General features: G+C 38.9%; 2 protein-coding genes across 3 annotated transcripts in view; one reads left to right on the top strand and one right to left on the bottom strand.

The window, feature by feature from the left end:
• Window positions 1–5246: 5246 nt before the first annotated feature.
• Window positions 5247–16440, bottom strand: KIAA1143 (KIAA1143 ortholog). Its single transcript, XM_051789210.1, has 3 exons — window positions 16271–16440; window positions 14109–14268; window positions 5247–6743 (listed from the first exon to the last, which is right to left on the bottom strand). Exons 1-3 carry the CDS (start codon window positions 16376–16378, stop codon window positions 6532–6534), a joined length of 480 nt encoding a protein of 159 aa, XP_051645170.1. The 5' UTR covers window positions 16379–16440; the 3' UTR covers window positions 5247–6531.
• A 55-nt stretch (window positions 16441–16495) lies between these two features.
• KIF15 (kinesin family member 15) overlaps window positions 16496–25719 on the top strand; it is a 36770-nt gene continuing 27546 nt past the window's right edge. Inside the window, exons 1-9 of one of the 2 annotated variants that reach the window (XM_051789178.1) lie at window positions 16496–16652; window positions 18636–18678; window positions 20072–20255; window positions 21136–21212; window positions 22351–22388; window positions 23632–23729; window positions 24121–24300; window positions 24973–25182; window positions 25287–25412. In XM_051789178.1, coding sequence (XP_051645138.1) covers window positions 16634–16652; window positions 18636–18678; window positions 20072–20255; window positions 21136–21212; window positions 22351–22388; window positions 23632–23729; window positions 24121–24300; window positions 24973–25182; window positions 25287–25412 — 975 coding nt within the window. In that variant the 5' untranslated portion in view covers window positions 16496–16633. The remainder of the gene's footprint in view (window positions 16653–18635; window positions 18679–20071; window positions 20256–21135; window positions 21213–22350; window positions 22389–23631; window positions 23730–24120; window positions 24301–24972; window positions 25183–25286; window positions 25413–25719) is intronic. The other variant, XR_007904772.1, reaches the window with a different exon arrangement.

Genomic DNA, 25719 nt, shown 5'->3' with positions numbered 1-25719 from the left:
GAATTCACTGGCAAGATCCTGGAGTGTTCAACACTTAACTTGTTTGAATCTAAACCCACTCACTTCAGACTACCTTGTTTAGTAAGGAGCTCATGTATCTATCAGTGTCATTTCATTGAGAGCACTGCAGTAACATCAGAAAATAATTTAGCCCAAGTTGCCCATCCAGCATAGAGGAATTTAGCAATGGTTCTTACCATTAGTACCATATTTAGTATACTCTGAAATAACCTGAAACACAAGGATGTCAGTTTAGAGGAGTTGAAGCAGCTTAAAATACAGAAAATTACTCATGAAATGTTATAGCTCAGAGCTGCCAAATTAGTTTTTCACCTGAAATAGAATTACAAGTTACCCATCCACTGTTTAAAAGCATATTAAGCATTTAAATGAAATTTTTTAATTGCTCTGAATTTGACCCTCATCTAATTTTGATTTTTACCAAGTATTTTAAGCAATTTGGAATGATTTAAAATTTATATTGGAACACTAAGTAGCTCAAAGGAACAAGTCTTCTAACTCCCATCAAACTCAGATGCATAATTCCCACAGGTGCCTTTGAAAATCTCTATTTTCAGTGTTGTTGTCCATTTGATAAACAGCTCAAAAATCCTTGGCTTTCTACACAAAGCTCATCTGCCTGAAATAATTTATGAAAATCATAACATTGATTTAAGCTCTTCTCAGTGCTCCATAAATTTTATGCAGCCCTTAAATTATAAAGCTGCTGCTGCTGCTGTGGCACTCATCAGAACAATGCTTAATCTCTTCTCTCAAGATAGTTGGCATGTCAGAGGAGAAAAGAAGGGAGTCGGGCAGCTGAATTGTTTGTTTCAATTTAACGGGGCAGAATAAAACAGCCTAGATGCCAGGGCTCTAGTCCCAGTGAGACTGTGTGCATCCAGGTTTTACTGCAAAAATAGATGTTCTAACCTTCCCCTGCTTTTCCTTGGGTTTAAATCAGAAAATAACTTTCATTGATTTCACAGGGACTCTTTTTGCACACATCATCAGGTTTGTGATACTTGAAATGTTCCCTGCCTAATTTATAATCAGTGTGTTCTCATTCTCAGATATACGACAACAAAATTTCACATCTGTACTAGGACTGTTTTATTTTCTTTAATCTCTACCTTCTTCAGCAAAGATTAAAAACATTTTTGGAGCTGAATATAACGCAAGGTGAAAATAAAGTCCTAGCATAGAGAAACTATGTTTGAATGGACTCCTTTACTCTTAAATTTGGCCTGGTCACATATTAAAACTGCAGACTCCTTTATTAAGATTTTGGTTTGTGCCAGCTAACTGAGATTAAGAGTACATCTGTTTTTCTGGTGAAGTCTCATCTGGAGTAGCCCAGTTTTCAAAGGCAGAGTGGCCTGGACATTATTAGACTCAGTCTTTTCAGTGTTTCATCCTGGGGATCCAAAGTCAGCAGCTGCTATAGTCTTTTTCTTAGCACTGACTTTCCCACTCTTTCCACTCTCCTGGTAACATTCCCTAGTCTGTCATTCAGAGAGTCGTCATCTTTAAGGGATGCATTTCAACCTTTCTCTACTCACGCTTTTCTCCCACGTAACCCTCTGAGTTTCATCCTTCCTCATGTGCTGTTTTTGCTCAGAGGTATACAAACCATCTGTGCCTCTAATACAATGTTCTTAAATAGCCTCCAGGCAGATCTCTATGGTTTTTAAGTACTTCTCTTTGCCCTTCAGCCTGCTGTTAACCATTTTCCTCATAGTTTTATAATCTGCCCTTTTAAAGTTCTTTGTTACTGTGCTGTCCCTAAGGGAACAACTCTTTCATGATATCAAAACTAAAAGTGTGCAGTGATCAGCGTTACCCCACAGAGGTTTGACAACACCTTCCTCTAATAACTTCTGCCTCTTACAAGGTAGTTCCCTCTTGCCCATGGCCTTAACTAATCAGGCATTGCACTGTGGATGGCCACAAGAGTCAAGGAAAAGGAATCCTTTGCCATATGGGTTGGAATGGCACCAAAGCCACTTTACATCTCCTGATAAGAGGAAAAAACCTGCTTTTGCCAGCTGTTGCTTTACCTCCAACAAAAATAAGAAGTGATAATGGGGTAAACACTATAGAATTCAATCTTGTATTATTTTCCTGACTGGTCCCATTCATTTTCCCCGGGAGGAAGTTACTTTCCAGGGGCTGGTTCTGAGATTTTACAGGTTCTCAAAATCTTGAGGAAGCCTGCAGGAGATTGCAGTCACTCATGTGTGCTGTGTCTCCAGTGGTTTTAATGGTTACCATTGTGACTGCTGCCTGCGGAATGCTCTCAGGGAAGTGGGGCAGAAGGGGAGGTCTACGACATGAAAAATGTCTCTGCAGACTAATATCTTGCTCTAGGAATGGGAACAAAGGGATGATACTGAGGAGGCAGCTGATACACCAGCCTTTCTGTTTGCTGAATGCACAAAGGATTGATTTATGGCATCTTGCCACAGGAGAGGCCTATAGGTTATTAACCAACTTCAATGGACAAACTCTTGCTGAGACTGCATATCATTCCTCTTGTGCTGTACAAAAGGTAATGACTCATCTTCAGGCATGCCTGATGTCCTTGAGAATGCAATTGGCTCTGCACAGCCAAGTGAAGCATTACTTAGTTAATACACTACAGCAGAAGGGAAACAATCAGCTGAAACGATGACATTGCTACTTCCTGCTTCATTATAAATCTGCAGCTTCCTAACAGGATTATATACTGAAGCACTGCAAAAAAGGACGTTAAGTCATGTGATAAAACTTAAAAAATGTGTAATTAAAACAGTTAAATACAGGCTTCTTGTGCTCAGTGTCTACAAAACACAATCTTTGATCCTCCAAATGATATTTCTTGGAAAAGCGCTGGACTAAAAAACTATAAGAATAGAATTCTGACTCATCCCTTCCTCTTTAGGCCAATTAAATGTACACTTGCAGTATAACAAATTTCATTTTATTTCAGACTAGAAATACAACCAAAGGTATGAACTCCAAGGCCACCTGCCCCCACGTGTGTTTTCTTGGTCATTCTGTCCCCTGTTTTTCCAGTTCTATCTCAAAATGCAGTATTCTTGATGATTCACCTCGATTCCTATTATTTGGAGAAAGATCTTGTTTCTTCAAAAGAAATGAAGGTAACAGAGCATCTCACCTTTCCTAATGACATCCAAGCACCTCTGCAGTGTAAAAAGCCTCCACTATAAGCATCTATTGCTGCAATGCTACTACAGTTCACCAGGTTTGTTCCAGCTTACTGCTCAGCTAACACCATCAATAAATGTTTTAGTATTAATGAACCACGAAATTTCAAGTATTTTACTAATAAAAACTGTACAAGGTTCCTATATTAGGTAATGGGCCACATCTGACCAAGATTCCCATAATAGGCAACAAGCCTCAGCTACTCTCACCTTGCTCCTTCAGCACTTCTCTCACACTTAGCTGGGCAAGCCCCATGAGAAAATAAATACATATACCTTCACCACTGTGGCAGGGGAAAAGGACTGTGGATGGAGGGAGGGAAGAACAAGAGAGAAGGAAAACCCAGGAAAATTGTCCTTTCCAGTCCTAGCCTCACGTTCCATGTACTTACTTTGGTTTCCCCTTTATTACAAAGTTCTTGTGATTATTAATTTTTCCATGATCCATTGCTTAAGGAAGTGATTGTTTAAGCCAGTTCCACATTTCTTTCCTAAATGAAAGAGTAATTGTTCTCTTTAGTCACAGGTTTCACGGGGAGTTGATGGCGTGTGTGATTTTCCTGGTGCGTCATGTTAAGAACGCTGAATTTTTACATGACTACCTGACTAAAATGCTTTTGTGCATCACTCACACGTCTTAATAAATATATCCAATCAGTTATTGTTAGGTGAGCTGGGAGTAATATACAATGAACACAACGAACACAAAGGTCTCCTCCTGGTCAGAGCACTACAGTCGTAGTTGGAATAAAGGAAACAAATTGGGTTTCTGTATCCACCTTTCTTTCCCCTGCTGTGTTGCCTGAATAACAACATACCTTCCATTATATTACTCTCAAGCAAACCCAATTAATTTATTTGCATTCCAAACATCTGTCATGAAGTTGCAGGGCAAGACGCATGATTAAACAAAAGTATTGCGCCCAATATTTTGAGATAATCCTCTTTTTACTGGATTCCAGTCTCCCACATCTTTCTCTAAAAATGCTAATTTTTGTTTAAATGCAATTACTAATAAGATTCAAACAACATCTTATTTTGAACGTGCCAAATGAGCTGCATATTTGTGAGGTCCTCTATAATTTTAAGGCAAATCCAAATTCCCTCTGATCCTTGGCAAGCATTTATAGCCATGTCTCCTAAACTGCCTCACAGTTGAAGTGAAGAGCTTCCAGGCTGTGCAAGAAGAATGTAAGCAAGTACATTTCTGTGCTGACGAAAAGAGCCAGAAAAGTTTAAGTAAGCAGTCAATGGTTAATTCATTCTTTCAGATGACTGTCATCAAGTGAGAGTATTTACTCAGTTGTTGAAATATGCCCAGATATTCCTTTGGTATGCTGGAATGCTACAAGACTTCTCATGGGTGTAATCTATATATATATTTAATAGATTCAAACAAGTTTAAAGTACACAAAATAAATGGAAATATGAACTCCTGGGAACCTTTGGTTCTATACTTCTTCTTCCTAAGTTTGCTCTTCTTTTTTATATATGCAGAATACAGACAAATTATGTGTTTACAAAAGTAACGTGTCCTCATGGGAATAGTCAGGTTGTCACACTGCACCTCTTTGGCAATTCTAATATGAGACCAGTGCTACAAGAAGATTTTAATATCCATTTATAGGACAACGCAGAAAGAATCGTGCCCTGCAGAATTCACCTCCTCAGGAGTCTTTCTGCTGTGCCTTTTGCAACCAGTCATGCCTGTCTCATATTGGCCTTTTTAGCCACCAACGTGCCTGTAACAAACGTGGGTAGAGCCCTTCCCAAATCTTCATTTGTGAAGCCCAGCCATGACTGACAGGTCTGGCTTCAATGTTCTGAAAGGACAACAGATCTATTCATTTTCAAAATAAGGGTAACAGGCACTCACACAAATACTGTGAAACAGTATGCAGATTTGTATCTGATATTATGCTGCAGTAAGCTGGTATGTACAGAGACAGGTAGCAGTTACAGGAGGCTTTAATGTCACGTGACAAAAAAAATCTCATCTTATGTACTGAAATTTTTATTAAAATATCTTTGGACCACTTAAAAGAAAACATAATTTATTGTTTAATACCAGACGAACAAACAAAAATCAGCTGTTTCACACAGCAACTTGAGATTTGCTCCTCAGTGAAGCTTTACAGGCCAAATAATTTCAAATGTCCTGTCACACAGCAGAAGAACTGGTTTCATAACCCTGTAACAGCAGTAATCTCAGTTCTTGCTTATATATGGTTACAGAACACACCATACTTCCAAATAATTTCGAAGTCATTAGTCCTATTTCCAATTCCTTATTCTCCCCAATCCCATCAACTCTCAGTGTCATTTTGAATTTCAGCATTCTGTTACATAAACGGTGCTGAAATGGTCACTTTCAGTGTACTTTACACTGGCAACTAAAATATTTTAAAACTTTGTATCACAGCTATAATGTTTCCCAACCTAAATTTCCCGTTTAAAACTTCCTACTTGAAGAATAAAATAATGCTTTTCCCCAGCTTAAAAATAAAATACATCTTTTTAAACAAGCTGTCTGAGATCCCAAATAATTATGAACACATAGGTAGCCAACTGGAACAAGCATACTTTAAGCCCAAAATACCATCAAACCACTGAGCCCATCCGTGTCAAGTCTGAAGTGTACAATCTCCAGTGGTTTAGGCTCCTTTTGCATTAGTTGATAACATCAACTACAATCAAAATCTTTATATCTTGCTATTACAACCAATTCAAACAAATTTGATGTTTCTTGGACTGCATTCACCAAAGACAGGATTAGGACTAAGTGATTTTATCAACTGCAATGCTCTGCAAAGAGCTAGTCTGCCAAACCGCAAGTGCAAAGGTTGTGCAAACTTTTGTTAAGCTGTGAGACAGAAAACTTCAGTCTCTCTTCCACAGAAATGAAGTCTCCCTCTTTTGAATGTCAATTCAACAATAACAGGTAAAACCCACACAACTGCCAACTAATGCTATTTAATATAGAGGAAATACATTTTTAGCAATGGAGGGCATTTTAAAATGTATTGACTGAAAATTTACATAAGCTGCATATGTACAGGTATATTTTGCTAGTCATTTGTGACCTCAAATAGCTTTTACATACATGGTTAAATTCTCTTTAAAAATAAAGACATAACACACTGTTCATACAATTACAGCTGAACTGCAAAGGCTTAGTTCTAGCTAATTTTATACTATGTTTCTCTAGTTGGACTATAACAAAGTAAGAGAATACTCAAACACCATGCTTCAATTCCTATGAAAGCCCTCAATGTTACTCAGATTTCTAGAAAGGCAAGTAAAATATAAAAAAATACAACCCCTAATCATCATTTTCCTCATCATCAAATGAGAGAAGACTGCTATTTTTTACTTGCTTAGCTGTACTCTGAGAAGTAGTTGCTTCTCTCTTAGTTTTCTTTGTTTCTTTCATCTTCTTACTTGAACTTACATTGAAGTCCAAACACTTCTCTGATGAACGTTTGGCTGGTTTCCTGAACATAATTTTTCCATCAGCAGGCTCTGGTTCATCATCTGTAATAAAGACAGTAAAATCGGAACTCATCTGGACATGCTCACAAATATTTACAGACCTTCACTATTACCTTGAACCACTATGATCTTGAACCAAGATCAGCGAGACCCCCAAAAGAATACAACAGTCATGAAAATATACATTTTGGTCACAAAGACTGTATCTATGAATGTCCTCCATATGCACCCACCTGTTCCACAGTAACCAGCCCTTCTAGACAATCCTCCTGCAGTTCCTGTTAGAAATGGATTTTCACTAACCAGAGCTCTAACTTAGAAGAGACTGTAGGAAGTAGAGCTTTTCCAACACACTCAATTCATATCCACTTACCAAAGTGGGGAGGACAACTTCATAGGATCCTCTAATCTCACTTCAGTATTTGTAAAATTCATGACAACAAATGCACTTATTTCAGAACTATGGTAGTCTATAAAGAACAAAATAGCACGTATAAAAGAAAAAGCTTTTTTTTTCTTCTAATATATTCTGTTCTGCTGAGACAGCTAAGATCACATGGTCATAAACTGCCCTTTTAATATCATAATAAATGAAAGTTTCAGGGTTTCTTTGTATCTGCAAAATCATCAAACTATTCCAACTCGCTAATTTTGCTCTAGAACACGCAGAGAAGCAGACAACAATCTTAAAAACAAAAGTCTCTTTCATGATTATCAGGCAGAGGGGGAAAGTTACTGCAAAGAAACAGCATCAGGGCAGTACTTCTGGAAAAGAAAGCATAACTGTAAATGAATCAGACACAAAGGCTTATGCTGCAGTAGTTTGCAATTTTTATAATGTATATGTGACAGGATGTTCAAGAGCCATAGGTTCTATGCAAAATATTTTTACTAAATTACTTCTGTGAAATTCATTATTCAACAGAAATGTGTTTGACATGATTATGTGCTTTTTAATTATAACCAATAAATATCTTTTCTCTTTAGCACAAATCCTTTCCTTGGTATATCAGCACTATGGCAGAAGACTAACATTTCAGTGTGACCCACATGGCACTGGCTGAAATTCTCTACAGTGCATACTCAAGACAATACAACTAATAAATCTAGTGTCTTAAGGGTTGTGTGTTACAAATGAAGACATCAACTTGAGTAGCAAATTTCACTTAGAATTCCTTAGGTTTCAGAGACCCTTTTTAAGAAGAAACCTAGCTTAAAAAACTAATGTGTACTTCCAGAAGGTGCACGTGGGGAAGGGGCTGGAGCACGAGTCCTGAGGAGAAGCTCAGGGAGCTGGGGTTGTCCAGCCTGGAGAAACGGAGGCTCAAGGGAGACCTTATCTCTCTCTGCAACCACCTGAAAGGAGGTTGTAGCCAGGTGGGGATCAGTCTCTTCTCCCCAGTAACAAGCAACAGGACAAGAAATGGCCACTTGGGGAGGTTTAGATTATGTATCAGGAAAAATTTCTGAGAAGGTGGTCAGGCAGTGGAACAAGTCCAGGGAAGTAGTGGAATCACCATCCCTTGCAGCATTCAAAAAACATGTAGATCTGGCACTTAGGGACATGGGTTAGTGGCAGCATGGCAGTGCTAGGTTAATAGTTGGGACTCAATGTATCTTAGAGGTCTTTTCCAATCTTAACAATTCCTTGATTCTATGATTCTACATTAGTTTATGAGAAAATACTCCTATGCAGAAAATAACTAACAACATTTTGGGGAAAAATATTTCAGCCTTGGTGCATTAGAAAAGCATTACAGTTATGAGGGATTACTAGCAACAATAAACTGTAGATATGAAAAGCATACTTCTGAATGGATTCATCATGAATTCTGCACGGAAGGCTTAGGTGTTTAGATGCTGCACAAGTTCAGGAAGTGCCTACAGTAAATTTCAGGAGGGAAATATAATTATTTCTGAAAGTATATCACACTTAATGAAACAAAATGCACTACGTATCATTATTCTCAGAAACTGGTCCTCCATTTTTGGACTCAGAAGTTTAATAGCAAATAATTCTTCTTACTAATTGTTGCATAACTACAATGTTTATTTGGAAACACAGATCTAACAAACAAGATCTAAGGCACAATACAAGCCAAATTCTGGAAAAAAAAAAGTATCTATAAGAACTCCACGTACGCACAGACACAACTATCTATGTGTCAGTGTACAAACTGCATGCAGCACCCCTACAGCTGTGGAAACAGGACAACCAGCTACTGCATAAGCATGAGCAAAAAAACCACACCTCATTGGATGAGTGATTGCTATATTTTACTAGAGGGGTATATTTTAAAATTTAACCCCTGAAAAGGTAATGAAAGCATATCCACAAAAGAAAACAGATAAACAGCTATGTACTCATAATCCATGGAAAAACAGAAGCCAGAAATTTCATTTTTACTCACAACTGTCCTGCTACCCACGTTGTGAACTGCAAAATAATTCCATTTTGCCTACCAGATGGAGAAACTGATAAGTATCTTTGCAATATGAATTAAACACCTAATAAGCTAAGTGCATAAACAGCAAAGCTCAAAAACTCCACCAAAATGGCAACTAGCTCAGCTCTGACCTCCAGGGCCACAATACTATTTGCAGATCATTCTGCATCAAAGGAAATTATTTTAGCTCTTGGCCTGGTTTAACACTGTCAAAATTACATTATATGCTCAAGGACATTCCTTTCAGCAGGAAGCCCAGGCCAGCTTCAGAGAGCTATGTGAGCTGGCAGTGCTTGACAAAGAATGAAGCAGATAAAACACAGTAGGCCTGGCCTTACCTTAGCAACATGTGGAAAGAGGGAGAAAGATAGGCTACACTTTTTGAAAGAATTTGATGTAGCAGTTCAAGAAATTTGTGTTGATTTGTTAAGATTGTCTTTTCCAGCTGGTAAAAGAACTTCACTTTATTCTGTCTGATTTTACCAGGCTCTTATGTGTCAGCTATCTTTTTGGTTTGCATCAGTGACCTGCAAAAAAACTGACCTGTATTAAGCAATGCAAAAAAAAGACTGAAGAAACAATCTCAGTGTTTGTACCTTTTAAAAAAGAGGCCTGATAAAAGACTGTTTCGGCATTACAAATTATGAGAAGCAGGATTTCTGATAAACACACAGAAATACACAAAGTCAAACACATAAAAGCATTGCAGGAGAAATAATAAAATCCAGTTCTAATAAATGAGTCGAAAAAATACACTAGCAGTTCAAATTCTGACTGTTCTTAGTCCTTGCTGCTTTTACCTGGATCACAAACTGGCTGACCAAGAGAAGCACAGTCAGAGGTTAAGCTGAAAACTCACTTCACAAGTGACAACAATTTAAGAAGCCATGAAGTCACAAAATATTTTCTTCTTTTTTAATTGGAAGCTATATATTACAAGAGAAGTAGAAATGAGGGTCTGAAAAAGAGGCACTACTCTTCAGTTTACGGTACTTTTTATTTAGTAGTTATTTGTGCAGTCAGCAATACCATTTTTCAGCAGTTTCTGTCCACATGGGTCAATGAGGCAACAACAGGAAACACAAATGCCACTAAACTGTCAGGAACAACAGGAGGAGCAGCACAAACCATGTATGTCTCCTCACAGATAGAAGGTTGGGAAAAAAAATATGACAGCCTGGTACATTGCTTAATGGTTTCTAAGGTTGAAAGTTCAGATCAGCCATTTCAGATGCTCCTTCTAGTGCTTCCTCCTGGCCACCCGTTCTCTCTCTACACATGCCTTTGGAAGCATTTACTACAGGAATTTGGCACACTGGTGGTATGAAGATAAAAAGGCCAGTCTTGCTCTGGTAGTCAGTCTCAATCGTTTATGAGAACACTTGGGAAAGTTTTTGTTACTTAAATACCATAAAATGAGCCTTGATTTAGGTTCCTGCTATTTCACATGATGCAGAGTAGCATGAACACTGTGGTATGCATCTGATATAACAGCTGCTTAATCAGAACAGCTTGTGCTGAATCAGAAAGAGCTCCGATGCCCAAGACACCACAGTCTGTATTCTCCTTGCCTCTCCCCTCTCTTGTTGTCCTCCCCCAGCACCAACACACAGAATGAAACAAGAGTAATATTACAAGGCTTTGAACAAGGACATTTTTGCCAAATTTGGTCATTTCCATGTATCAGAGTGTCCAAGAGGCCAGAGGAACTAGAAAAGCAGTAGAAAAAAATCAATTTCATAAGCTGCAATGAATGCTAGGATAAACTATCTTGCACTAATTGACATATTTTCTTTTGTGAAAATTTAATTTCTCATAAGACTGCTTTTCTTTGTCTCTGAACCAACAGCAACAATTTATAAAATTATGCATAAAACATAAAGTAAAATTACTGTTGATAAACAGACAACTTCTTTTTAAAAAGCCTCTGAGTCTGTGCTCCATGGAGAAAAATATTTCAATACCGAAGGGTGTCTTCTCATATAGGAAAGGTTCAGCCCTAAAAAAAAAATCCCTGTGACTATACTTCAAAAGCCAACAGAAAAACTTCACTAGACTTTTGTTCTGCCTTAGAAGGCAACTAAGTGCAGCTTGGACATTAATCAACTGGTTTTACCAAATTAATGCAGAAGTGTTATTCCTCTGTAAAAGAAAACGCAAGTCATGGGAACCACTGGTGTCTGAAATAAAAAGTGCAGCCATGAGCCATGTCAAAATGGTTATAGAAGAAAATGAAGGAGAAAGGATGTAAATGAGATACAGAAAATCCTAGAATAATATCCCAGTACAAAGTCTGAAGACAAAGTCCTTCAGATGAAGACAACCACTACAGATAAAAAAGAAAAGAGAGCAGAACCGCAAAACTGAGTACTTTCTGTGTTTTGAAAGACTAACAATTTGTATTCATAACAGATAGTTAGTTAGCAGCACATTTCTTAGGATCTACCAAGGTGCCTCAGCATTGATGCATGCTGGAAAGGAAGATTATCAGTTAAGAAATTTACTTCCCTATTACCATTTCAGCTTCATGTAATTTCACCAATGATCTGATTTGGGGCTATATATTACGGTCTAGGAGACATTACATTAATTTCACTTTCAACTCTGGGATAAAAATCAAAGTAATATGAAATGCAATCAAATCATGCGGCACCAAACTTTCTTTATACTTCTCATTTTCAGAATTGACAGCCAAAAAAATAAAAGAAATTCACACATTACTCAAAACTCTCTTTATTAAACTGGAAGAAACCAGCTGTCTAAATACCTGCCTTCAGGTAGAAATCAGAATTTAAATCTAGAGGTCAGACTGACAGTGAAAAATTGGCCCAAGACTCAAAAAAGCCTTCGGGAAGCTGTAGCAGAGTCACCCACACCTTCCTTCACTGAAAATTTCACACCAGGTCCTCTCCATAGCAGAGCAACATAGTAGCACTTACCCTGTTTATTCCCATAAGCCATAAAAAAGTAAGGAGGCCAAGACCTCGTATTAACAGCAAAAGCAGATGAATGACTAGGAACACAATAACGTAGAACAGAGGGCAGCAGTCTCCAACACTCCTGCTACCTACTACTATGGATTTTTTCCTCCAAATGCAAGTTATTACTGAAGGGCTGAAGGGGTAATAAGCAGAGGTGCCACAGGCCTATAGGGACTCAATACTACCATCCTCACTACACATAATTATGTCTTAGGAATGCCTTTTTCCACCAAATAACTTCAGACACTCTATTCAAATACACTTCCATTTCATACTGTGTATTCAGGTTGGCAGCTCCTTTGGACTTTTTTCACAGCATGGACTCCACCTCAATAGATTCTCATGGACAACTACTTCTTTTTGCCCAGCCTTACAAAATCGTTTTTCCTCCAACTGTGATCATTCAAAGTTCAAGTTGCTTATATGAAAAGGAAACCAATTCTCAGAAAGAACCATTCCACTTCTTTCCAATAGGTTGACATTTCTCCCAATACTAGGAGGGTGAAAAGAAATCGTGTGACAACTTTACAAACTGCAACACAAGCACCTCTATGCACTACACTTCAGTAACAAGAGACCAGGAAGGAAGCCTGAAGCCAAACATATATTCTCAGAGCAGTTCAAATCACATAAACACAGCCCGTAGTTCACTGTCTGGTTAGGCCTAACATTTAGATATACACATCTACCTGCTGAAAAAAATCAGATGCAGTTTTATTTGGTTTCAAGCTAACCTACATTATTAAAATATAAGATTTTTCATCAATCTGCTTTTCAAAAAATGTAAGATTCTCAATGTAATCTCTCCCACTACTGTTATTTGAATTCTTCATTTATACCATTTAAATCTTAACACATGCTTCTACATAGTGACAGCATAAACCTGAATTTTCAAATCCAAATGGCAGAAAAAGAGAGAAGCTAAGGATGTCATATTGATAGCTTGTGCTAGGCCTCTCAGTGTGCTCTAAATTCAATTTACAGCTTTTGCAAATAGCCACAATGGCTAACCACAGGAGAGGTCTACAGTTTCTATGAATCATCCTTTTTTTAATACTTGTGAGGTTCCAGTCCTATATTCTTAATTGCCAAGACATTTCCAGTAAAGACAGTAATAGCCACATTCAATCTGTCAAGTCTTCTGTCAGCAAAAAATAAAGCTACATTTCATCACACCCTGTGTGATGATTGAAGTTTCTGGACACTCAAAGGACTTATGTCAACCCTATCTGAATGATGAATACTGCCAGAAATTCTCAACATAACTGTATTCATCAGTTGTAGTTTCACACATGGACAAACTGCAGCAACCCCTCTCACACCACTTCCATCTTTCCTTTCTGTCTAATTCTTCATAGAAAAGAAACATTTTTTTCTGTACCTTGCACTATTTTATCATCTGTTCAGTTTTGCTTAATATATTTGCAAGTCACAACACATACTGGGGTTGATTAATAACAAGTAATAATATGGACCAGTCAGCGAAGTGAACACGTTCCCAAACATACACATCTGCCATTCTTTCCACAGAAGCACTGACTTGAGATTCCTCCTTCTGCCCATACACTCTCTTTCATGAACTCAGACAATTATCTTTAGGACATCCACTCCACTGTCAAATTTGGCTGAGCAAATTAATGAGTTCAAAAATTATCACAGGTGATGTCAGAAGACTGTGTACCAGGACAATGACATGCAATAACAACAACAACAAAAATAATTTAGGGTGGTATTTGGAGGTAGGATGTTGCACAATCAAGAAGCACAGAACTGCAATATTATTAAAAGCCGGACAGCTTGAACATATGTACTCAATGACTTGAGATTAGGACTCACAAGTGCAAATTATTTAGCTGAAAAATTTAGAACTAATCAAAGGTAATATTAAACAGTAGAAAACTGAGCAAATATCATGTTCCCTTTCATGGGTTATATCTCTTTGACTACACAAAGCAAGAAGTTAGTAGTTTGAAACTCACCTGATTCATTTGACTTTAAGGCCTCTTTGATTTGCTGTTTAATTTTCATTGCTTCTTCAGCAGTCAAGTCTCCTTTCTTCAGTGTTACCACTTGAGGCTGCTCATCTTCCTTGTCACTGCCATTGTCACTATCATCATCTGCAAGGGGAAGCTGCTCTCTCTAGGAAAGGGAAATAAAAGCAATTCTGATCACCACTCCACATCACAACCGCTAAGGGTGGCCCTGTTCTCTTTGGCCTCACTTTTGCAGAAAGGTTAGTGGGGAGACTCTCGTGCCAGGCCCTCCCAACTCACGTTGTCCAAATGGCACTCCAATTCCATCACTGAGACATAGCATCCCATTGAAAAAAAGCAGCATGGGAGCATGGGCTCCTTCAATTAAAGACCAAAGGAACTTGGAAGGTAAGAAATGCCTTTTGTTCATTATCATCCCTGTACAAGCACTGTCTGCCACACAACACTAAGGAAATCTTAAATGTAGGGGTCCCTTTGAACCTTCTGAGCTGTGCTCCAAACAGCACAAAGGGAAATGTGGGACCATGGTGGCTGGGCTATCAAAGCTGCCTATGCAAGTCACTGCAAGCAGCACTGACACAAGGAAGATCATGCTCCTGTTTCCACTCTCTCAAACTTGTGCTCTGAGACAGAATCATTTGGGATAAAATTTTATAAAAACAAACTTTCTGTCTTGGAAACCTCAGTGCAACAAACCTAAAGTTTGGCAATATAAGAGGAAATGAAAACTTCATTTTATAAGGAAGAATAGACAGTATTACCGTAACCTACTGAATTTACTAAGAGACAGACAAAACACAATCTTTCTAGTGAAGTGAAACAGTTTGTACTAAATTTATTAAAGGCATACTTTTATCTGATATTCTAGCTCATAATTAACTTTTTTTAATAAATCATTGTGACTATTACTTTACTGATCAGCCTGGAGAGGTTAGGTGATAAGGGCCTCTTCAGTTCAAGATCCAAAATATACTAGAGTTGAAGCTTAAAAGGCAATACAGGCAAATGGAATCAGTGGTGAAAGTCAATACGGTGACTGCTTGTAATAAAAGCTATTTTCAAAAGCAACTTGTATATCCACTGTGGCACAAACACAATTCAAATCCAGGCCATGACAATGGGCCACTGGGAAGGGGGCTTTTCTCACTAGGTTAGTTTTGGCTACATACAGCTCAGGGTGGGATCATCCAAACATTTGTGCAAGTACAACTAGGTAAAAACAGAACTCCACAAACAGCACTTCCATAGCTTAAGTTTAAATTTCTTTAGTCATCAAAGAAAAACAACTTTACATGTGCTATACTACCAGAATGATGGGCTAATTTCTTAAGGCATCCTGTAAAATCCTAGAGGGAAACACATGCAAAAAGCACCTTGGAAACAGAAGAAAAATGTGCCTCAGAAAGGCTGCCTTTTAACAAGCTGGGTCAAACTCTGTTGCCCCTACCATGCCTTCCTGGCCATCACACCACAGTTTGTGACCATTAACCTATGTTTGGGCTGAAAAGGAAATTAAAGATCATCCAGTTCCAACACCCTGCCATGGGGAGGGATACCTTCCACTAGACCAGACTGATCAAAGCCCCATCCAGCCCAGCCTTAAGCACTTCCGGGGATGGGGCATCCAGAGCTTGTCTGGGCAACCTGTTCCACTGTCTCACCCTCCTCACAGTGAAGAATCTTCCCCGTATATCTAATCTAAACCTCCCCTCTTTCAGTTTGAACTCATGGTAACTCCTTTCCAATACATTTTTTTTTACTATATTCTTAGAACACTTTTTTCCCCCCTTTCCCGCCTAGGCTTTGTAAGGGCCAGTTCAACTTCGGACCCCATGGCTGTTTTCCCTGCAGCCCCACGGGCCCCTCGGGCACTGACAGGCAGGAACCGGCTGTCCCGCAAGGCCACCACGGCAGCAATGGCCAGGGGGGCACTGCGACGTCTCGCTGTTGCTTTGAACCGTCAACACAGAAGCAAAGACAAGCTACAAAGACTATTTCAGTCATTTTTAGGCGAGTAACAACTGCCGTGCAGGGACAAAGCCCTGGAGCGCTGCTTTCGCATCGCCCACGACGGGGGTGGGTATCACAGCTCAGGAAGCGCCATGAAGCGGGCGCTGCCCCTTCCCACCCCCGGGGCAGGGCGTTACCTTGGTGTCCACCGTGGGGCCCTCCCGATACCCGACCTGCCGCTTGAAGCGGCTGAGGAAGGCGGGCTCGGCCGGCCGCACGTAGGAGACCTGATTCCTCTTGCTCATGGCGGCCGCCCGCGCCCCCCCGCGGGCAACCCCGCGCTTCCGGGCGCCCACGACAGACCCGCCCCACTTCCGGAATGCCCCGGTACGTCACGGGGCGGGGGCGCTCTCAGCCAATGGCGACGGAGAAGGGAGGGAGGGCAATGGCGGCGCCCGCGCTGGCGTCAAGGAGGGGGCGGGGCCGCGCCGCTGAGCGCCAAATTCAAAGGCTCCGCCATCTTGGAGTGCCGGGCGCAAGGTGCCGGGACCGGCGGGATCATGGCTCCGGGCCTGAGGGGTGAGGGGGCACGGGGGCGCGGGCGGGAGGTGCCGGGGGGCAGCGGGATCATGGCTCCGAGCCCGAGAGGTGGGGGGGCACGGGCGCCCGGGAGGGGCTGAGGGATGTGCTCCCATCGCGGGAAGGGGGGCGGAGCGGAGCGGGGACTAGGGACGGCTGTGCCCTGCGAGGGCATTACCCATGTGTGAGAACCAGCGGGGCCAGATGCGGCCCTGCTGGGGGGTCCGGTGCCCCACGCGTGGCCCCAGGGGTTCCAATGTGGAGTGCCCGCGGGCAGTGCCCTGCCCTCGGGCATGTCGGGGTACCCGAGGGTCGTCCCTGTACCAGAATCACGGAATGTTCTGAGTTGGGAGGGACCCATAAGGATCATCGAGTCCGACTCCTATGTGCGTGTCCGACAGAACACCCCAAAAATCACACTGTGTGCCTCAGAGCGTTGTCCAAACGCTTCTTGAACTCTGGTTTGGTGCTGTGACCATTTCCCGGGTGAGCCTGTTCCATGAACAGCCACCCTCTGGGGGAAGAACCTTCTTCTAATATCCAACCTAAACCTCCCCTGATACAACTTCAGGCCATTCCCGGGGCTATGCAAGTACTTATCTGTCTGATTTCAGTCTTAAAATGCACTACTTGCCTTGATACCTTACGCGATTGAATAAAACCAACTGTTTTAGAAGCTAAAACATTTCTCTGATGTGAGTCAAAGCAGGTAGGCTCGCATAGCAGCAGGGTATTTAGGTAGTATGAATGTTAAAGAGAAGAGTAGTGCCTTTGCACGTTTTTATTAGTTCTACTTTTAAAGGAATCATACTGCAATAAAACCTGTGCACTTTTAGAGACTTTATAAAGTCTTTATTATTGGACTATTTTTGAGGAATCATCCTTCATTGCATTTTATGCATTTTCAAATGTGGTTGTGTTACTTAGCTAATATTTTGACTTTATTTTATATGTATATAGTTTCACGTCAGATTCACCCTTAAGTAAAAAATAAGTCATCCTATCTACCTATGGGGTAATATGTGCCATATCCTTGAAATGTGAAGCTACGCAAAATGAGGCTCATATCACAGAATCAATTAGGTTGGAAAAGACCTCTGAAATCACTGAGTCCAATCTGTGACCAAACACCACCATGTCAACTAGACCATGGCACTAAATACCACATCTAGCCTTTCCTTAAACACTTGCAGGGATGATGACTCCACCACCACCCTGGGCAATGCATTCCAGTATCTCATCACCCTTTCTGTAAAGAACTTCTTCCTGATGTCCAACCTAAACCTCCCCTGGTGCAGTTTAAGACTGGGTCCTCTTGTCCTGTTGCTTGTTGCCTGGTAGAAAAGGCTGGCTACAACCTTTCAGGGAGTTGTAGAGAGTGACAGAGTTGTAGAGAGCCTCCTCTTCTCTAGGCTGAACAACCTCAGCTCCTTCAGATGCTCCTGATAGGACTTTTGCCCCAGATAATGTAGAGGAGAGCTTTATGTATTACAGAGTGATCAATATTACTTCATAATAGTCAAAGTAACACAGCAAGTCAGTTGTGCAGGTTTAGGATATTGAGGTTTTGCAGTCATGTCAGTAAAGCTATTTCATTTTGTAATTGTTTGTCTGCATTAAGTTTGCAATCTTTAAAATACAGTGGGAAGATATAATACTACTAGCATTTATGTTTTTAATTCTCCAAAACACTTGCAAAATTTTATATACATTAACTTAAGAAACTACTCATTGCACATACACTGACAAGTTTGTACAAGGACTAGAGCTTTCTCTACATCTGTAACAACTGCAATCTTTCTGCCAAAGGAAGATCGTTACCAAGTATTTTTGTGCAGTTCTGATTTGTGCATGACACTTATATTTATAAGGCTCTCTGTTTATCTCCCTCCATACTACTTACAGTATTTGCTATTTAAGCAGGTTTTTTGAGCAATAGTTTTATCTTGTTTAATTTGTGTGTGTGTGTGTTTCCTTTTATAGGAGATTTACGTGACTCTGCAATATCTTCATTGAACTCACCTAGGTAAAGTAGTATTGGCCAGTTCCCATATAAGAATAATCACATTGCACAAAAAGTGCACACAAAATCTAGTATAACTTTATGAAATAATTTAAAGCTTTTTATTTCAGTCTTTTCCTGCACAAGATTGTTACCTTTCTCTCCTAACTTCCTTATAGGTTTAAAAATAGTTTCTCATAATAAAACTGTTGCTCTGAGGTGTTGGGTTCCTCTTGGAATGCTGCTGTTCAGTAAATTCTCATTTGTCGACTAACTCTGCAACTGGACTCTGGAATTTATCTGTAGAAATATTCCACTAGGAACTCTAATTTTGTGAGGAAGTCTTAAACCTTAACAAAAAACCAAAAAGCCCTCCTCTAAATACATGCTGTTTGTGCCACAACTCAGAATAATGTTATTCAATGAAAACATATTCGGGAAGTTAGTTTGGTGTGTCTTAAATCCAGTGTAACATCTTCCCTTTCTCAGCTACTGCTTGTGTTTTTAGCCCTTTCCTCAGCCACTCCCTGACTGCATATGTCAGTCATGAAGACCATTTCCCACTTTTAAAACTATTCTCTTCCTTTCTCTTTAATGTCTCAGAGGTTTTTTTTATTTTTTTAACTTAACACGGAGTCTTTTTTCTCCGTGATCTTTTTGGGCAGCACTTGTATACTGAAAGTAAAAATCAGTAGCAGTTATAACACCCTCCTGCTATAACTGCCTTTTGGGACAGAATGAAGAAAGGTAAATCCAAGCTTGTTGCCACTTCATGTAAAAATTTATAATTCTGTAATATTTTGTGGGTATATTGGTTTTATTCCATAACTCCTCCTCAAAGCTTTAATCTAAGTCGTGTCCAGTTACTTATTCAAGCTACAGTTATCCATTGATAAATGCTACATTTATCCATTGATAAATGTAATGAAGGGTTAGGGACTTGCTATGCCTTATTTGACTCATTGATCAAGAATTGGTACTTCATTCCCTTCCTGTGAGGAGCAAAGAAAAATGCTAATAACTTTCCTGCTGGACTGTAGCATCAAGTGCTCCATTTGTCTGTTAAAACTTTCAGTAGTAAGAAGGATGCTTGAAGCCCATAGTCTTAGAAACTAGTGAAACCTTCATTACAACACTGGTTTTATATATCTCAAGTTCACTGTGAAATGTGTTCTTTTAGAGCTAAAGTTACATGCAACAGCAATAAATTCCAGTAACTGCATGTTCTTTGTTTTTTAAATCTGCCACACTTTTACCTTTAATAAACCTTGTAGTGAACTGATGTTCAGCTAGAAGTACTATTTCAGGAGAGACCCTTGTATGACTTCACATGCGTAATCTGATTGTTGTGATTATATTTTATCAGACAGCTGATAGATGTATTTTGAAGCAATCTAATGCATAAAAATTCATTCAGTGTTGAAGGTGATGCTATCAAAGTTTTTGTAAGGGTGCGTCCCCCTTCAGACAGAACTGCGTTAACCGATGGAGACCAAGGCTTGTGTTTATCTGTGCTTTCATCAAATACCATCCGCCTGCATTCGAAGCCTGAGCCAAAGATCTTCACTTTTGATTATGTTGCAAATATGGAAACGACACAGGTAATCACTTCCAGAATCTCGTATCTATTACAGTTTTTCCCCAAATTTTGGCAACTACTAATGCTAAGCCTTTCTACAGATGTCGTGCCTTAGGTGTAATTTTTTGCGGTGGTCAGATTGGTAACACATTGTTATAGTACAGAAATGCTGCATGAAATTTTGCTCTTTAAATAATTTTGATGTGGGGTTTTTTTAATTGATAACTTCTTTGATTAAAGTTTGCATTAAAATTGAAGTTTACATTTGTAAATGTTACAGTAACACTATAGAAAATAAATGTGCCTGTTGAGACAAACATAAAAATAACTGGCAGTTAGTAGCTGACATTAAAGATGTGATTTGTATTTAAGGAACTTATGAGTTTATCTTCTGTTTGCTTCAATTCTCTTAATTTCCTTTAATTTCTGTCAGAAAACCCAAACCAAACCTCCCAAAACCCTCACCTGCTGTAGGCTGTTATTTGTAGCTAGGCTCTTCTTGCAAGATGAGGCTAACAGTTGTGCAGGTTTGTTGAATGTGCAGTGACAAATATTAGAAGTTAACTAAATTGATAAGTGTCATAAGGCTCAGTTTTGACATACTGATGATATAACCACTGGATCAAAATTAATATTGTATATTCAAAAGGTGTTACTATGATGCTGAGTTGTTGCATTTTTCTTTCAGTTTGTCGAGGAATACAGTTTTGTCAGAGGGAGTGATTTATGTCATGAGGACTTAGGATATGTTGTTTTACTGTGATAACTCCAGGGGTCATTGTACATATCTAGTGTTAAGGAATGCATCTATTTTATACACTGTAAAGTTATGACACAGGAAACACTGATATAAAAGAGACCGAAACAAGTGGTGCCAAGTGCCTTCTCTCCCTTGTCCCCAGGAGTCTGTGTTCTCAAGTGTGGCTAAAAATATTGTTGAATCTTGTATGAATGGCTACAATGGAACCATCTTTGCATAGTAAGTCATTTCATAGCAATAACAGTTATTTCATTGCCTTTGCAACATTTGAGGAGATTGTGCTAATGAATACTTGTGGTTTTAAGAGCCAGAGCCTGCTTAATGTTACAGTAAACTTCAGAAGTGCTTCCTTCTGTTGCACAACATAAGGAATGTTCTTGCAACACTGAATAGTACTTCTTACTCCTCTTCTGGAGGAATCTATTTGCAGGTGTTATGCTTCTAATACTTACAGCTAATAATGTGGATTGCAAACTCATTTCAATTTTACTATTATTTGTCTAAAAAGAAGTTTTATTGTACTATTAAAGAGAAAACTAGTTATTTTCAGTATATCCATAGTAAAATGGAATGAAAATTACTTTAGCTTGATATTTGGTTAGCTCGGCTCTTTAGTGACTCTTAGCTGCCTGTGGGAAAACTCATTAATCGTAATTTTAACTTTCAGAATGTTTTCAAGGTAGAAATATATCTGTGACTAGGAGTATGAATATCCTTATATTAACTGAATATATTTTCATTTTGAAAACTGATGAAGCACTTTGGTCATGAAATGCTGATTTACAGGGCTAATCAAATCAAAACTGTACTGGTTTTTAACCTAGCACAGCTTTTGCAAAACTGTGAAGTCCACTTTGTTACAATAAACAAATGGGAAATGAAGTGAAATTGCCCTGAAGTTTCTTTAGCATAATTAGTAACTACACTAGAAAAACAAAAACAGCTCTAAAAGAAGAAATACTTCTAAGTCAAATATAACCTTTTGTGCACTACTGAGTGACACAAAACTCAAAAGATTGACCCAAAAATTCGTTTATTGTATACATCTGAAAACCTTCATTTTAGTGCTAAATTCCACTATTTAACTTTCTGAGAGAAATAAGGAAGAAAATGGTGGGTGGTGGGGAGACAAAAGGTGATTTATCCCAAGAAATTTCTTAGTAAAATTTGCTGTTCTACTTTTATACTTTTCCAGCTGACTGATTTCTCAACTTGCCTCTATGTCTCTTTACCTTCAGTTTAGAAGAATTTTTGTTTGTTTGTTTTGAGCTTTGAGTTTTCCTTAAAAGATGCAGATTAATGAAAAACTCAGAGCCAGAATAAAGCTTTATCTAACTTTTTTTTTCCCTTTTGTTAGTGGCCAGACGGGGTCAGGAAAAACTTTTACTATGATGGGTAAGTGCACGAGAGAGATTAATCTTTCAGTGGCTTCTTAATTTTTTTATCTCGAGTTGAAATGTTGTATTGCTCAAACACCTGGGATAATTTACATTTTCGTGTTCTTGTAGATAACTCTAGGAAATGGTGTAGTACTCAGTGCTTTATATCAAAAGAGTGAAGTATAGGTACTCTCCTAAATCTTTTTGAAGATCTAGATTTTTTTTTTTTTGCTGTTTTTAACAAGAGAGAATCTTTTCAGTTAAATAAAACATTTTTAGTAAGTTTTCTCAAAATTATTATTCTACTTGTTTCCATTTTTGACTGATATCCCTTACATGTGTAGAAATATATTCTAGTATGCATAGACCCATGTTCTAGTATGGGTCTTCCATATTAAAATATGTTGAGATTCTCAAAATAACTGTTTGCTACCCAACTAGACATTTAAGGCCTCTCTGTGTGTGAAGGAATCCCCTTGTAATCCTATTCTTCATGTAGTGGTGATTTTAAATGCATCAATCATAGAATCACAGAATTATTTGGGTTGGAAGAGACCTCCACGTTCCAGTCCAACCTTCAACCAATTACCACCGTGTCAACTAGACCATAGCACCAAGTGCCATGTCCAGTTGTTTCTTGAATACCTATAGGGATGGTGACCCCACCACCTTCCAGGGCAGCCTGAGCCTCCCCTGGCACAACCTGGGGGCATTTCCTCTCATCCTGCCACTTGTTACTTTGGGAGAGGAGGCCGATCCCCACCAGGCCACAACCCCCTAAGCCTTCTTTTGTCCAGAATAAACAGTGTTGTGCTTGACATTAGAAAGGTATTGAAATAACTAAAACCAATTTGGCTGACATTTTTGAGGACTACATAGAAATTAAGTAAACATAGGGACAAATCCCCCCCCCTCTTTCGTTCTTCAAATCAGTACTAAATAGCTGTATTGGTATACCTGCACATCTGTGCATGTTTCCTATGGAAGCCCACATAGTTGATACTAGTTTAGACTTAAGTAGCCTATGGACAGGTAAAATAAACCTCCATAAGCATTGTTTAGACTACATTTTACTTTGATTATGGAGTATTATCTTAGATCTTGAAAGTTGATTTTATTGCAGTTCTTCTGTAGTGTTGTCGTAAATTGATTGACTAAATGTGGTTGCTGAAATCTTCTGTAATGACATCTTGAAAAGGTGAACCATTACTCTTGAAGTAGTACTAATAATTATTTTTTATAATTAAAAATCTCTTTAGGACCATCTGATTCTGACAATTTCACTCACAGTCTGAGAGGTGTAATTCCACGGAGCTTTGAATACTTATTTTTTCTAATTGAGCGGGAAAAAGAAAAGGTACATTTATTTTATACTTATTATTGCAGTGAAAGTAATGTCTCAAAGTAAAGATTAGCTAAGGCCGATAAACCGTGTATGCAGCCGTTAAGTTACTGAGATTATTGCCATCTTGCATCAAATTTGTTAATGAGAAACACTTGCATCTAGGACTCTACCAAATTATAGTACAGTTTCTTAAGACACAAGTGTGCTTATATTATTTTGAGTCTAAAAATGCAATTAGGTTTTTGGATGTTGGCTGTCATCTGGGCATCAGAAATGTACAGTATGCAGAATATATATGCAAACTAGTAGGTTTAGATATGTGTGAAAAGAGACTCACTGCCATACAATACCAGACTTAATAAAACCAATCTGTTTATAATGTAAATTACTGTGTTTTTTCCAGGCTGGCAGTGGAAAGAGTTTTCTCTGCAAATGCTCATTTATTGAAATCTACAATGAACAGATATTTGACTTGCTAGATTCTGCTTCAGCTGGACTCTTTCTCAGAGAACATATCAAGAAGGGAGTCTTTGTTGATGGTGCTGTTGAACAGGTGTTGTCATCTGCTGCTGAAGCATACCAGGTACTTTTTGTCACTTTTTAATGTTTGGATTATTTATCTTGATGTTTATTTGGTAAATATTCCTCTGATTAAAGCACATTTTTCTTTCCACAGTGTCTGTGATGCCTTCTTCCCCTATTTCCGTACTCTACAACACAGTGTAAAATAGCTGTTTCTAGGCAATGCTTCCTGACTATCCCACACCTGTAATAAATCATATACAGTTCTGGAGTTTGGAATATATGAATTGCAATTACAGTAACCCTTCCCTAGTGCTTACCCTACACATCTCCAAAATAGCAACAGAAAACTACATTTCCTGCTAATTGGACAGTGTGTGTTCCAGAATTGTCAGATTTATTTCTCCATGAATGATACACATATGCATACTAGTTGTGTGACTTCAAATTTTTTTTTTCTTCGAGTACTGCTAACATACACCAGTATTGAATATGTTATGCTTTCAAACAACAATGGTACTTTTGGAGGAAAGAAGTGAATAGTGTCATCAATACTTCTATTAATCTATATTTTTCACTTTTAAAATACTTCTGTTGGAAAATAGTCAGAGTCCTTGTTCTTGAGATTTTTGAAAGCTGTTGCACTGAAATATGCCTACCACTGCTTATGTCACCTGTGTGTAAACTGCAGTCTGAGAGACTTGATATTATCTGTTGTCTTTGTCGTGCTTAGGTATTAACTACGGGCTGGAGAAACCGTCGTGTAGCATCAACCTCAATGAACAGAGAATCCTCAAGATCACACGCAGTTTTCACTATCACAGTGGAATCCATGGAGAAGAACAACGAGGTTGTTAACATTCGGTCTTCCCTGCTCAACCTGGTGGATTTGGCAGGATCCGAGAGACAGAAAGACACCCATGCAGAAGGGCTGAGGTTAAAGGTTAGTTCCGTAACATCCTTGCTATCTTTCTCTTTTCAAATGTACTGCCCTATTCCATCCTCCAAATCCATTCACCTTTGTTCTCTTGGCTTTTTCGTTTTTAGGAAGCAGGTAACATAAATCGATCACTAAGTTGCCTGGGCCAAGTAATCACAGCACTTGTTGATGTGGGTAATGGAAAACAGAGGCACATTTGTTACCGGGATTCCAAGCTCACTTTTCTGCTACGGGTAATATATATCTGGATTTTATGTGCTACTTAGAATGTAGAAAAAATATTTAGTTGGGTTTTTTTACTGTAAAAAGCTGAACTCAAGTACTTTATAGTTGCTTCAATATTGGGCAAGCAAAACAAAGCTTGAAAAATATCTTTTTAACCTAAACAGACTTCTAGTCAATTTATGGCTGTTAACTGAAGACAAATTTATTTATGCTTATAACCTCCTATTACATATTTGCGGGTTTCAAAGAAAAATAGGCAACGTTTTCATCCCTATAATTTGGGAAATACTGTGTATCAAAATGTGATATTTAGAG

The sequence above is a fragment of the Manacus candei genome, unplaced genomic scaffold (assembly GCF_025592945.1).
Source record: "Manacus candei isolate 608988 ecotype Guabito, Panama unplaced genomic scaffold, ASM2559294v1 h1tg000026l, whole genome shotgun sequence".
NCBI classification, from domain to species: Eukaryota; Metazoa; Chordata; class Aves; order Passeriformes; family Pipridae; genus Manacus; species Manacus candei.
This window is presented reverse-complemented; position numbering and strand designations above follow the sequence as displayed.

Excerpts from the sequence above, each read along its gene's own strand:
- KIAA1143 (XM_051789210.1), bottom strand. The coding sequence starts at position 16,378 with ATGAGCAAGAGGAATCAGGTCTCCTACGTGCGGCCGGCCGAGCCCGCC. Across the intron at positions 14,269-16,270 it reads GCCCCACGGTGGACACCAAG|AGAGAGCAGCTTCCCCTTGC; the intron begins GTAACGCCCTGC and ends TCCCTTTCCTAG. Across the intron at positions 6,744-14,108 it reads CTTAAAGTCAAATGAATCAG|ATGATGAACCAGAGCCTGCT; the intron begins GTGAGTTTCAAA and ends TCTTTATTACAG.